The sequence below is a fragment of the Dromaius novaehollandiae genome, chromosome 4 (assembly GCF_036370855.1).
Source record: "Dromaius novaehollandiae isolate bDroNov1 chromosome 4, bDroNov1.hap1, whole genome shotgun sequence".
Lineage (NCBI taxonomy): Eukaryota > Metazoa > Chordata > Aves > Casuariiformes > Dromaiidae > Dromaius > Dromaius novaehollandiae.
The window spans coordinates 58,754,827-58,770,123 of record NC_088101.1 but is presented as its reverse complement, the minus strand read 5'-3'; the positions used below and the strand labels follow the sequence as shown (position 1 = coordinate 58,770,123).

Here is a 15,297-nt window from a genome sequence, read left to right as displayed (position 1 = left end):
CACTTGTCCTGGTGGAACCCTCAAAAATAAGACATCATGAACATTTGGCTTTGTTCTGAGCATGAAAGAGAGAGTCCAAGAATTACTGAAATTGATTTTGGTCTAATTAACTTTTGCAGCCATTCAAAAACAAAACAGGTTTGCTTTTGTTTCTGATGTAAAGTAAAATGAGGACAGGACATTGTATTTGGAACACAACCAACCCAGATCCATGGTTACTGTTAACTAGCACAGTTGGGCTGACTTCATGGAAAGAGGCCAACTGCTAAAAGGAATAGTCTGTTGTTAATACCACATTCTGCTGTAAGAGGAAGGTGTCTCAGCATTATGTTCACTGAATTATTGTACCAAAAGGGGAAACTGGTGCTGTCACTCAATTCAGCATCTTTCAGCCATGTTATAAAGTAAGAAAGTACTCCTGCAATGCTTTTGAAAGAAAGCTTGCAGGTGCTCAGCATGCAGATACAGGTTTGCCTCTCAGCAAGTGAGCAAGGTACCTAAGATGCAGAAGGGAACAGGATTTAGCACACAGATCTAGCATAACACATGTCAAAGAGGAGTCTTTCTAAGGCTGCTGGTGTTTTCCAGTCTTCTCAATTCAACTGTTCAGTGAACACAGCAAATCGCAAATTCAGCAAATTCCACTAATTCTGAGAAAACAATCCGCTGGATGAATAAAGGCTTAAAAACTACCAAAGAGTTATTCCTAGAAATTCCCTTTGACAATTTCCTCCCAAGACAATTCTTATTTTTGGCCACTACAATAAGCTTTACTCAGTATTTTTGTATTCTTTTATGGATAGGTCAAATGAACTACCACCTCTAAATAAAATGTAAAAGCAAAGAATGCCGCTAAACCCCCAAAAGCAAGAAGGACACACACTTGTGCAAAAAGCACAGATTCAGTTGTGCTAACTACACAGATAAAGTAATGGAAGGTTGCAAGGATGCCAGTTTTGTGTTAGGCAGTTAACTTCACAATGTAATAGTGATGTTTGATCTAAAGCCAGACATTTTAACACATTAAGATACTTCAAAAAACCCCCAACCTGATATTTTCTAACATTTAAACTTCCAAAGCAGCCCATACAAATCATGTGTGTGTGTAAGCATCTGAGAAAGTTGCAAGTCCATAGTCTGCTGACCCACACAGTAACAGAGCAAATGCTTGTGCATAAGGAGGCGAATGCCGTACTTCAGACACCATGCTCCAAACGGTCAGTCCACTATGTAAAGAGAGAGAATTAATTTTGTTCCATAAACTGAAGAACTTTTGTACTGAAACATTCATTCACTTGTTGATCTCCCCAGAGAATAAGCAAGGCCCAGGTATTTGCTCTTACTCAGGAAACCTATGCACTGGAAATCAAGCATACTGATAAAAAATAAGCTGTTACTGACAGAACTCTGAAATGTAACATAAGGCAATGTAATGTAAGCATGACGTGTACTTCTGTGCTTGCAACTAGATAACCACAGAGGCACAACCTCTGAGACCACAGAGACAACAAGGGAAGTTTCTATGCACATAAGCAGGCGGCTTCTCTTGGGTTCCTAACTACATTTCTAGAAACTTCAAGTCTTCCCAAACTTCCCTCAAGAACAACAAAGAGAAAGTGACAAAACAGCAATTCAAAACATTGATTAACATAGGAAAAAAGGCAAAATATGAAAATGGAGTTTTAGAAAAGAGGGTTTGGACTGCACTATATACAACGGAAGATACCACTGAGGTTGTGAGGGAAACACCACGCAGCATACAAAATGTATACAGCACACTGAGAAACAGCAGAGCAGAAGCCTGCAAGAGATAGGTATGTGCCATCAGGCACACACAGCTATACGCTACAGGCATCGTTGCAAGGAGTATTGAAATAAAGGCACAGTGCAGGTATGGCTGGCCTTACCCATTCTACAGTAAGAGTCTTGTGACAATTAAAACATTTTACATTCAAAGCAACAGCAGGCCAGCCAGAGCACACCTGTGTTCTGCAGTATAAGTGTCCATAGGGAATAATAGCAGAATAAGCACCAGCAGTATTATTCCACTGCCTGTGAGCTTTCTCACTAATGCAAACTCTTGGCAAAGGCTTTCAACTGAAAGCTCCTGGAGACGTTTTGATTTATGTTTGTATGTTCCCTACCTCAAAGGTGACCTGGTCAATGACCTGCTCACTACCAGTGAATATCAAGATAACTGACATCAGGAAGCGAGCTTTCTTCCTCCATTCAGATATGCCACCCGCATTCATTTTTATAATCATTTTTAACCATTTTTGAATATGTGACAATGGCAGCAAGAGGTTAGGGCTTTCCTGTTCCATGAGTGCTCACCTAAAAAAGGGCTTAGCATGCTATTTTTAAAAGCTAATGTCCACGTTGTTTCATCAAAAAGCTCAATGTTGGTTTTAGACGCATTTCTTCTTTTATGCCAGACAGGCCAGCTCCTAGTATTCACAAAACAACTGTGGTTCACTGAACATGTTTCCAGGATTAATTTTGACTTCACAAGGCCAACTTTGCACTGATCAATGAAAGAAATCATTGAAAAGATTACCTTATGAAAACACGCAAATTTAGCCAATCTTTAACAAAAAACAAATTGTGGAGCTTTCATCGGACTCAGCACTATTCAAGTACAGCCTGTCAGCACTTGGCATATATGAACATCAGAGATGGAACAAACCTACAGGAAATCCTTGGGCTTACTCACATACCCTCAGCACCACAGACAAGTCAGGCTTTTTTTATATGCCTCTCCTAGTTCTAGTTTTCACAGTCACTTGATTTCCCCCCATGCTGAAACAGAATCCTACCTGTTATTTTCTGCAACAAAGGAGAAGGTTCTGGGTCATCGCAAATAGCCTTGACTAGAGCCTTTTTCACCTCTTCTTCAGCTTCATCCAGCTCTTTTCCACCTTTCATTTCTCCGACCACAGAATACATGTATACCAGCAAAACAAGGAAGTCCTCACAGGTGTAATCGTCTTGTGTCCTCTCATTGTAAGACTTGATCATTGGCAATAACTGTTTCAAGACACTGGGCATTTCTGACTCTCCAATAGTCTGAAAAACAGAAGGAAGAGTGTGTCAGACTCACCCTATAGCGCTTAGCAGCACCTGCTTGTATCCTGAAGAGCTACTATTTCTGCAACAGAAATAATCTCTTAATCTCAAATAATCTCTTTTGGGTAAAAACCCAACAGAACAGACCCAGACCAGAACAGCTAGGACTTTTCAGTTTGGAGAGGTGAAGGCTGAGAGGGGATATGACTGAATTTTACAAAATGACAGAAGTGGGGAATAAGCCGAGTGTGGAAGTACTGTTCACCAAATTTTGCAACTCAAAAACTAACACGGGACCAAATCAACTGGTTCAAAAAGAGATTAGATGAATTCATGGATGACAGGTCTATGAATTAACATTAAAAGATCTAATTGGTGATGTGTCCCCCAGCATCCCTAGTTCATTTAATGAACAGTTATTCAATATTTGCATTTTCCTCATTTGTCAGTGCATGGTCCCCTGACCTATTTGCTGCTCAGAAAGCAAATTCATTAGTTTCCTAAAGTTTTTTTCCTAGGCACTCTTACAGTACGTTAGCACTTGATAAACTTTAATGATTAGACCTTCTCCACGTACCAATGAGATGAGAAAACCAGACCTTCGGTCTTTTCTGCATGGGCAAAATAGCACAAAGCACAAAGTCAAAAGCTTCCTTGAAATTGTAGGCCTTGATCTTAATTCTACCTTGGGCCTGGTTTTGTACTTGAGCGGGAAGTTCAAAGCCCAGCTCCTATTGGCTTCAGTTGCTATTGCAAGCTCTCAGCACATCTGCAAACCTGACCCTGTGGTTTCAGGTCAGAAATACAGAAAATTAGAAACAGAGGGAACCACCTGTGAAATGCCAAGGTGAAGCGACTGGCTTGGTTTCCCAGAGGACCTCAATGACAGGAGCGAGGACAGGGCGTATTTCTCCAGAGCAGCAGTCACCTGCCTCGCACATGCGGTGACCCTCTCCTCCCTCTGCAGCCCCTGCCTCCTTCACAGCACACACTCCCGCTTCTGCAACTGATGCAACGGGGGCTTTTACACCAAAACCCCCTCCTTTGCTGTGTAAGCCTGATTCATTCCCACAGCACATCCATGCTGTGGGGCGAACAAGGCAAAGGTCGCATGGAGGGAGGAGAGGTATGCGACCACGTGACTAAAAGATGATCATAATGTATATATGAGGAAGCGAAGGCTGGTGGAGGAGAGGAGGGGGAAAACAAAGTACGGTGGCATTTCCTAGATCCTGAGCAGCTGAAATTGTAATCGCTTCTTCCAATGTCTGTGAGAGGGGGAGGGAGCATTTCTATGGTTGGAAAAAGGAGACTTAAGATAGAAATTCCATTAAGTGACACACTGACATCCACATCACACATCACCAGGGCTGGGGTTTAGATCCACCATGCGGATCCCTGCTACTCAAGCCAGCAGAGTAACTAATAATGCCAGTGAATTGTCATCCGTGCTGCGCACACACACCTATATATAAAACTTACAAATGCTTGTTTTCTGCTGCGAGTTAGTTTGCAGCTCATCCGTGGGCCCGGATGAGACCTGGCGTCAGCGTGAGGCACACAGCGGGAACACACTGCTCGGAGAAGGGACACCCGGAGCAGAAGCACAACCCTCCTCCACTGGCGAGTTCACCCAAGAGGTCTTCTGCAGCACACCCCTCAGTACCCCACACTTTGCCCTGTGATCACCACATGGCTCCTCCTGAAAATGGGTGCATCAGTTCACAGAGCAAAGCAAAACACTGGATATCCTATAATTCAAAGAATCAAGTCTGCAAACATTTGCTCTTGGTTGCTACTACAGTAACTTCAAACAGACTACTCATGGTAATAAGCACCACAGCCAAAAACACACCCTTTAAATAGAGGCCCGATAAAAGCAGCAAAGGAGAATAAATATGAAATAAACAGTTTTAGATAATAACAAAATGACACAATTAGGTTTATTGTTGTTTTAAACTGTATTAATTAAGTTCTGCCCTCTTTTGGCAGCCAAACAGTTTTTTTGAAACCTGGTCAGGGATTTCAGCGTCTAACTCTGAGCAAATGGAAATTCAAAAGTTTTGTCTCCTAGTGTATTCCTTAGAATACCTCAAGTGTTCCTGATTTTGGCTGTATTTTGTTTCAGTTACTCTTTAAGAACCGCTGATACTCTAACAGGCATCTCATAAATTGTAATTTTCATTCCTATACTGATGCGTTACAGATCTCAGTCATAAAGAAAACATGAACTACTCAAGCTCTGAGGAAACTTTTTTTAAGCTGGTGCTAGAAAACACCACTTCTGCTGACTTTGGGCCCGATCCTGTTCCTGACATGGATACTGTAGACCCATCTTTCAAGAACCTTTAATGTGGTCAGATGTTATGTTTTTTATTTGAATACAAACTTTAGAGAGGAATTTTCTAACAACTCATATGCTAAATATAACAGTAGGTGCAACTTAGGGCTTCAAGCAGTAAATTATAAAGCTACAGTAGTCAAAAGCATTTGAAAGCCTAAAAGGAATATCTAAAAATCTGGCAGGGCTTGCCAGCACATGTGTGGTTGTGCAGGGAACGTTAAATTAGATGTACATCAAGCCCAGTCTCTGTGCTGCCTGGAAAGCAAGTCTAACATGTTTGGTGTTGGTCTGGCACATGCTAGCAGCTGGGCCACCCTCATGACAATGCTGTTGTTTCCTAAATTTCAACTGAGTCCTGCCTCAATTCAGTATTACCTGTTTTCTTTCTGAAAAGTGATATATTTGGACACACAAACAAATTATCATTTGTATGCTAGTATGATAAATTTCAGATCATCCTGATCCTAAAATGGAAAATGACAAAATTCAAGGAATTTAGATGTATGCAGCTACTTGGAAGAAGCCACTTGCAACAAGTCTAAACAAAAGTCTAGTAAATCTTAAAAAAACAAGATCTGAAGATTAATTTATGCACAGAGTTATTCTGGAATAGATGATGAACTTTAATCTATATCCTATATTAACCTGAATTCACTTCTAAGTACAGGCAAACCCTATGTCATATATTATTGAACACCATCTACTGGCACATCATCTACTCCCCCCATCCCTAAATATCATATCACATGCTCCTGTAACACAAGACGTGATTTCTTGAAAAGGATATGCTTTTTTCTTTTCTTTTTTTTTTTTACATGCACAAATCATCCAAATGCATGTAGCACTGAAAATGCATATGCTCACACAAATAGTACATCAACAACTCCTGCTTGAGGACTTAATAGCTCTCAAAGTACATGTGTGCAGCATCTCAGGCAAGCTTTCAAACCTATATGATTAAAAAATTTGGGTCTAAACTTTCAAGATGATTTACTGAAGGAAGGGCAAAACCTCAAAAACTTGAAGCAGCGATTGCCACCTCTTATCTTCAAAGTAAAAATGAAAGAAAAATATTAAAGAGCTATAAAAAACTGTTAACTCTAAAATGCACATAGGGTCTTTTTGGGGTATGAACTTCCCTGGAATGTTTTTTTCTTATCTCTTGGGAAATGGCGTTACAGAGGATTTCAAATAGAACTGCCAAGTTTAAGAGGCTATTTTGTACAAACAGGCCAGTTGGACTGGAGCACACATGAAAAAAGGGACTCTCAACCTCACTGCAGAGCACAACTCCACAGGGAGCTGGGAAGTTTGCCTCAAACAAAGCTCACTAGCAGATTGTCATTATCTGGCCACCTCTGATGATTTAGGTGCTCCCTACACCATGTAACAATCAATCAATTACCCTGATTGAACAACTCTAAAACACAAGTTTTAAAAATGTAACTACCCATGACCCAAATTTCCTGCTGGTTATGTTGGCCTCAGGTTAGCCCCATTTGTCTATCATCAAGGGAGCCAATAAAAATAATAAAAATAGGTCAGTTCTGAGCTTTCCAAAGGCTGTATAAAAACATTAACACTGCTTAAGTCAGAGCCAACTAAGGACCAAGTTCTAACGCCTTCTGCTCAGTTGCATTGTTTAGATGTTTTAATGCTATAATCATATATTCTTCAGAATCCAGAGAGAGTTTGTGACAGATTTCTGTTGTTTTCCATCTCTTTCCTCCACCCTCTTTGCTTATTTATTTTTGTAACTTAAGCTGTGTAATAATTTACTATCCCTAAGGGTAAATGAACTGACGTCAATTTGCTGATTTTTGCAAAAGGCCTGTGTTTTGGCAGATGGGAGGATAGTGAAGAAAGTACAAAAATAATTTTTCCGTTTCTAAACAGCGAGCACAATACTGTGCTTAAAAAGTTACATTTAAAATCTGACTTAAAGGTTCTACAGGAATGAAGAGAAAATGTAATAAACTTAAAAAAAAGTTTTGCATTTCTGTGAATTTTTTCAACTTGGGCAATTGCTTTGAGTAGCAAATAAACCTGTAAGAACCTAATGCAATACCTATCATTACATGTCTTTTACACAACAGAAAGTGGAGTGTGCTGGGGAGGAAGAGAAGAGGAGGGTCAGAGTTGACTTGAATTAACACGTGTCCCTGACAAAACGGAGAAGAGAACTAAGGCATTCTAATCCCTTAATTTCCAACCTACTGTCCTCAACACATCATTAAAAATATTAAAGCAAAAATCAACTTCAAGGAAGGGGAATTTATTTTCTTTTAGAATCCAGGAGGAGGAAGGAGATAATCTTAAAAGACTACTTCATTATGTAAATAGTCTAGTGGCTTTCAGTTTTAGAAGCAAAACATTTTTAATTCCTTTAAGAGGTTGCATGAGTTAAGAGAATTTTTTGGAACCTGAACCACACAGCTTTACAACAGCAAGGAGTTTACTGGAGAAAAACAAAACAAAACAAAACAAGAAAAACAACCCCAAAACCCAGCTGTAGTTAAAATCAGCAGGAAGATTAGGGGAAACTCAGAAGTCCTTGATTCATATGTTGTCCCTCACTCCTGGAACATCCTGTGCAGACTTCGACTTCGAGGCCTTGCATTGCGTCTTTTTAACACATATGACAGATACGCATCGACTGCCTGCAGAAGAGAAGGCTTAGACCATCCAGCCTCATGTTCTTGCAAGCCCATTCAGACCTCATGCATATATCTGAGCTATTTCATAAATGCTACTTCTATCAATAACTTAGGTGGGAAAAGGGGGTTCATGAGTTGTGGGACAAGCAAAATCCAAGCTAGCCTTCCCTGTTTTCTCTTCTGAAAGAGAAGAAAAGAGATGGCCTTCTCCCCACAAATTAAACCCTTCAAAATATTTTAGATTTTGAAATATACTTCAAAAGGTGCAAGTACACATAAGCTCTCAGGACTGGGAAGAGTTTATGCAGCTAAGTGTCTGATGTGTGCAGCTTTCTAATGTTGCTGTACATGACTAGTAAAGTTTTACCTGGGTTTGACTTTTTTGTTTTGTGACTTTGGCATGCCTTCCCACTATGCAGATGGAGACAGACCTGTGGGAATATTCTACCAGGACTTCACCCAGGTGTTAAAAGTGATGGGAACAGCACCAAATAATCTCATGCGTATGCAAATATGGAGTGCTCAGATCAGCTTAGCAAAGAATAGAGACACTGCCAAGCTAAGGAGGAGTTCATCGCCTTCAGTTGCTCAGCTGGCCATAACCCAAACGATGCAGTTTGTTTTTTCACTGTCTTACACAGTTCGACCATCTGAGATTCAGGCTGGATTACACATAGGTCTCGTACTTCCTACTCCAGTTAAAGCAGACGTTTCATTTTCATAAAATGGCCCACGGGTGATGAGCAATTTGACAATAAATCGGTAAATACGATTATGGTTTTCAGGATGAAGCTCTAGAAAACATTATAATTATTAACTTAGCTACATTTTGGAAAAAAATGTGTTTTTGTTTTGTCTTCTTTTTAAATATTTGTAGGGTATGATTGAAGAATAAGGAAGACAAAGCAAAACACAAAAAGCTGAAGGCCTTCAAAATGCTACTCTTTCACCATTATGAAACCTTTCAGTTCGCCAAAGTTAAAACATATAGTATAAAATTATTCAGACAGACTACTTAAGAGGAGGATGAAATTATTTTGATAACTGAAGTACACAGTCTGTAAACTTTCTTTTACAGGAAGTGAGTGTGGATGCCAGAAAAGCTTTAGTCTCTGTCTCAAATTTAGGTTTACAATGGCAGAAGGCTCACAAAGTCTTGCCTTGCAGGGGGAAGGAGATAACTTCAGACTTAGGGGAAAGGAAATGAAGCATCTAGCAAACTCACAGCAGCTTGGAAAGAGAGGTGGGAGATGCTGTCAGTAACTGGCCACTTCCAGGTAAAAAGTACAAATCATTAAAAATAAGAAAGACAATGACATTCTTTTCTGTTGGGGACAAAATCACATTTATGACTTGCTTCTGACAGTGCTATGAGACCTTGAATCTTCCTCTCTTCAATGGCAGTATCTGTCTATTCACCTGACAGATGCTACAGAAATTCATCAAGAACGTGTAGTAAGAGGAAAATAACTGAGACTATCGCTGAGAGACAGAGAAAACAGTAAGAGGATCTCGGACTTGTCTCCTCTGACATTGCTCTTAACTTCTCTGACTTTGATGAAATTTTCCCAACAAGCCAATTCTATCTCCTCTCCTCTTTTCTGCATTTATCACCCACTCTAAGCAATGCCCCAGGATCTGTATTTGCAAAACTTCCAACCTCAGCCATTCTGTGATTCTGTAAAAACTGCAGAGGCAATTTTCCAGGCAGCCCTTACTGATAGTCTTAAAATTCAAACAGAAGCAAAGAGGAAGTAAATAAAAGAAAAGCAGTAAACTTTATAAAAACTATTTTTAACCTGGCTCATGCTGCCAAAGGCACAGAATCACATTCATCCTAAGTGCATCCTCTCCTAGTTTTCCTCTCATTCTTGCCTCCTGCCCATCACAACAGCGTCCCCTTTTATGTCCAGTGAAGTGTTTCTCTGGCTGTGTGTTAAAACAAATCATTTTACCCAGATCAGTTCTCTGATCTGGTTTACTACTTGGCCACAGAAATACACTAGCTATGAAGGCCATGGATGGGACTGCTTCCTTATGCAACAGTGCTGGCTTAAAGCCTATATGAACTATGGCTTAAGTTTGCCAAGAGATATAAAAGAAAATAATATAAATAATCACCTGCTCTTTGTATGACTTCTTCAATACACTGGCATATTACCAGATTCTTAATTGGTGTAAATCAGTCAACACTACAGACACCAACAGTTCTTTGCCAATTTATACCTGCTATCTGTGACATTAGCGCTTACTGCAAAGCAGAATGACCAGTCAAAGGCAAGAAAAAATAACTTACGACATAAAGCTTTTAAAAAGCACTACATTTGTAAGCTCCTATGGTCAGGAACTTTTTTTAACGTCTTGCGTAATTCCAAAAACATACCACTAACACTTAACAGCTAATATGTGATAACAACAAAAATATTTGAAACAAACTGGTTTAGCCCTATAATTTCCAAAAACAAAACAACAAAAAAAAAGCCCACAGGTCTTTCAGCCAATAATGCCCTAGCCCATGATCATGACCTAAACAATATGATTCCACCTACATCCCATAGCCAAAGAAGCATATTCCAGTATTTTTCTTTAACTTAACTTCCCAAGAACATAAAAAGAAATTGTACTTTGAAAAACATAATTAAAATTTCCTTTTACTGGCTTTCCATTTTTACTGAGCAGCACCATTGTTTGAATTGCAGTTTTCTGTTTTCAATTGTCTTGCAACTTCTTCAGTCATTTTCGTTTCTTGTGTTCACTGGGCAGACTCGGTTGCTGATTACTATGCTGCAATTAGACGACTTATATGTGTGCTTTAATAAAAATTAAATGCCAACAAAGAGGTGTCTAATAATCACACTAGTATCTAATCTTCCACAGTACAGAAATTGCCTCATTTCAGTGAGTTATGCTGTCTGGCAATGTATCATTACATCATAGAGTCCACTTTTTCTCTCTTTGGAAATCTTGCAAGTTTACGGCTATGTTAAGAAATTTTAATGGGTTCTTGGGGGCCCATCAGCAACAGGATGCTTGAAAAAAAAGAAAAAATAATATTAAATAACTCTGGATTTTATTGCGCAAGCTCTGCAAGGATAAGGACAATTTTATTTAAATCACTCTTTGTCTGACATAAGAGACTCATCGACAAGTTAAAAAGGGAGTGCTTCCAACCAACCTCCTCAGTCAACAGCTTTTAGTTTTGATGGCTTCTACAGACATGCTCAGTATAAACATGAATCAGCACAGCAAAAACCTCTGCCAGAAGAATAAAAAAGGAGTACGTGCATAGTCAACATAAAACAGGTAACAGAGAAAGATCTCTGAAAAAGATATATGTCAGGATTGTTTTTGTGGGTGTCTTTTCAGAGTTTTTCTTGGTTTGTTTTTATACGTCTTGGAAGATTGGGAAAACTGCTAGAAGATGGTTGGGGTTCAATACTGAGAAAAGGGCATGGGGGAACAACATGATATTCTAGATTAAAACCTGCATCAGCTTTGGGCAGAACAAGGAGAAAGCTTTCAGCCTGTACAAAGTAAAGAATAAGAATCCACAGGGATACAAAGCAAATAAAAGGGGTATAAATATAGTATAACTAAATTAGTCATTCAGTAGTGCATGCCATTAACTGCAGAATGAGGAGATTCTACCCTGGAAAGCAGTTATTGAAAAAGATTTGACAAATAAAAGACCATTAACCCACTAGCTAGGACTCTTCAGTCTGGAAAAGAGATGACTCCGAGGGGATGCAAGTGAGGTCTATCAAATCATGAGTAGACTGGAGGAGGCAGGTAGGGATTGATTGCTTACTCTGTCTCAACATGAGAACTAAGGAACAGCCAGTTTAAAAAAGCAAATTAAAGGGAGGTAGTTCTTCATGCGTTTTATTGAGCTGGGGAACTCCTTGCTAAAGGTTGGTTGTGGTGCTGAAGTTTTACATTGGTTCAGAAAGAAGATCAGAAGAACAAAAAAAAAATCCGTCAAATGTTAGTAAATACAGAGAAACCACATCTGGCCCAGACCTCAAAATGGTTGAATTGGGAGAGCATCATATAGCCTTGTCCTCTTCTCTTAATCTGTAGGCAGCTCCTTGTAAGTATAATTAGAAAAAGGAAACTGCATTAGCTATATCTTTGATCTGACCCAGAATGGGCATTTTTAGCTCAAAGCTGTAGGAAGAGGACTAATGTAACTATAAAATATATTTTAACCAGGGAAGTAGAAAATAGAAGTAGGGAAACGAGTTAACTCCTGTACGTGCCATTGGCAGGCGTAATCCTGATACAGTGTCCAGTTCCAGCTAAGAAGCTTCTGAAAAAGTAGAGATGATACCAAAGAGTTACATAACAACTAGAAGAGTAAATTTCTTAGAGAGAAAGCTGGCTTCTTGAAAAGAATTATAACAATTTCCAGTTTATGTATGCCTTCTTCACAGACAGAAGATCCTGAGTACCCAGAGAACTTCTGGTGAATAAAACCATAAACTCTTTAGCACTGAAAAGAATTGCGCACCATGAGGGGAAAAGAATTTAGAAATATCAGAAAGGACAAGGTAATCCATACCAAAATAATGGACATGGCTTTGAAGGCTACCACACAATAGTGAATGAAAAAAGAGAGACTGTTCAACAGTCAAAATAACTCCCCCTTACACCTCTTCCTCTGGATCCTTGTCTTTTGAGGCCTGTTTTCTCTCAGCCCTTTGTTCTTCGTATCCTCTTTCATTCCTTCACCAATCTAATTTCAGAGGTTCCTGAAATTCCTCAGGGCTGCAGGGATGCCTCCAGACTTTTTGTGCTGGGACTGTCCATGGTGGCCACTGGTACCAGAAATGGAAAAATCAGATCAACTGGAACAAAGGTAAAATAGGAAGAAAATCTACTCCAAAGGGATGGAAAACAAAAGATGCTTGGAGGCCACACTACTGTTTAGGTTCTTTTGAAAGAATTTTTTTTTCTTATTGCTGTTGGAGCTCTTTTTTTTTTTTTTTTTGTTGCCTATCAAACTTTGAATAAATCCAGCCAACTTCTGTACCTAGATAAACATACTTGCCAAAAACTGTTGGAACTTACCAACATTTTGGGAACTGAAATTCACAAAAGCGAAGAAACTTGAAAGGCATTTTAAAGGGTCAATTTCCACAAGGTGGTCACACGACACTAGATGCTGGATCACACATTAGTGCATTTTACAGATGCAAATTAAAATTAGCTAACTTTGAAAGATGTCATATTGTCTTTAAAACATTTTATATCTCAGTATGCAGATAGACCAAGACGTATTTCATAAAACTCAAAGCAAAATATATGAACATGCGAGGTTTGCATGCAAGAAAATGCCCTTGGTCTGCCCACACTCTCCACTCGAGCCACAGGAAGGAGACAGAATGGCAACACAGAGACATGCTAAGGCAAATTATCAGTCTACTGCAGAGCACCAAGGCTGTTAATCAGTACAGTAACTGTTATCACAATACAATACTGACATTTCTAGCCCTTATATGCAGCTCACCATGCTTTGAACAGGATTCAAACTTTCAGGGTGATTACAGGCAGATGTCACATGCATGCCTCAATACTCTGTAACTCAGAAGCCCTTCAGCCATTTTTTGTGTGCAAGGAATGGTTCATTGACAGGACATCTTCACTGGAGGATGCCCGTGACAGTATAGTTTGCACAGGGAAGAAGATTTTCTTTCCCTTCTTTCAGTGTATGAAAAATAACATAACCTTAAGTATGCACCAACATCTCATTTCACACAACAGTGTATCAAGTTAAAGCCCTAATTTCCCTGTCCAGTCTTCCACTGCCATTAAAAAGTAATCAGGTTATCGTCTTTCAGAGAACAGCAGATGGCAGAAACAACAGCGATACTTCAGAATCATCATGCATCTTTTTTCACCTGCTAATGTGCAAAAACAGCAGCTACAATAACTACAGATTATACATCAAATTTAAAATATCAGTTGAAATACAGGCATAGGTAAAAGAGCGATTTAATTGCTTTTAGTGCTATGGTGAAGGTCTTCTGAAATCCCACCCTGCTTTTCATCTTCTTGTCCCAACCTGGAAATCCTTTTCTAATAGCTCTCTTTCTCTTTAAGCAAAGTTTACCTTCACCACATACGTATCTTGTTTTTTCAGTTAACTAAACAGAAATCTCTGATGTTGGCAGTCACATGGTGGTGAACAGACTGGACCCCCTTTGTGGGGTACACTTGTGAACGGGTATGGGTTTTAGCATGCCGGTTTTTAGAAAGCATTTCCAGCATCTGCTTTGCAGTCACACCATGCCACGTGGCTCGGCCCACGTGCCGTCTCCTCCGCTGACATGCGGAGGTCCTCTCGTCCTTCAGCGCCTGCCGTCACCCCGTCCCCCTCCGCCTGGCGGGGCTGCACTGGGTGGCATTGGTGGCAGGTTTAAGCCCGGCCCTCGAGCTGGCTCCTCGCCCCGCACAGAGCGGCTCTCAGGGCTGGGCTGCCGCCGTCGAGGATGCCCCTCCAGAGGCTGTAAGAGTCTTTGGAGGGCCATTTTCAGCGTCGGGGACGGCGGGAGCGCAGCCCCGCGCCTGCCACACCTCCTCTCCAGTCCGTTTCTCCAACATGAGCTACAAATAGAAAAGCAGCCCTGGTTTTCTGCCCCCCCGAGATTTCCCTCCCACGCAGCCGAATGCCTGAGTCAGCACAACTAGCCCTCATGATATCATATTTGTGCGGAGGGAGCTGACTGGAACACAGGACATCTGGTCCCAATATCTAAAAACAGTTAAATCATGTATGTCATTCCAAACATTTAAGGACTTCAGAAGTTTTCAGTTACTTTTACATACATTTCCTAGCTGCTTCATGCAGAAAAGATATCTTATTTTCAAGTTTCAGCCTGAAGATCTCAGGAAATACATACTGTACGCCATTTCAACTAGAAAAAACACAGCCTTAAAGGGTAAACTCGTACCTGTCCTAAGCTACCTTTAAATTAATTATTTTAAAATTTTTCCAGGAGAATACCAAAGTGTGCTGACTGATAACATTTACAATTCTAACTTCAATAATAGCCAAAAACCACTGGCTGTATGCTTGACATTAAAAAAATTACTTCAGTTGTATATGCTAGACTTTAAGGTACCAAGACATTTTTTTACTTCCCCACGTTGACTTTTGGTAGAAGAGAAAGGAAGGGAGGCCCAGTGGCCAGACATTAGACTGAGACTCAAAAAATCAGCGCTCCACTC

At 40.0% G+C, this 15,297-nt stretch overlaps 1 protein-coding gene across 2 annotated transcripts in view; it reads right to left on the bottom strand.

Annotated features, from left to right (window-relative positions):
- SCFD2 (sec1 family domain containing 2) overlaps nt 1-15,297 on the bottom strand; it is a 219,355-nt gene that overhangs the window by 120,998 nt on the left and 83,060 nt on the right. For both annotated transcript variants that reach the window (XM_026093614.2, XM_064511157.1), the window contains exon 5: nt 2,817-3,066. In XM_026093614.2, the coding sequence (XP_025949399.2) occupies nt 2,817-3,066 (250 nt within the window). The remainder of the gene's footprint in view (nt 1-2,816; nt 3,067-15,297) is intronic.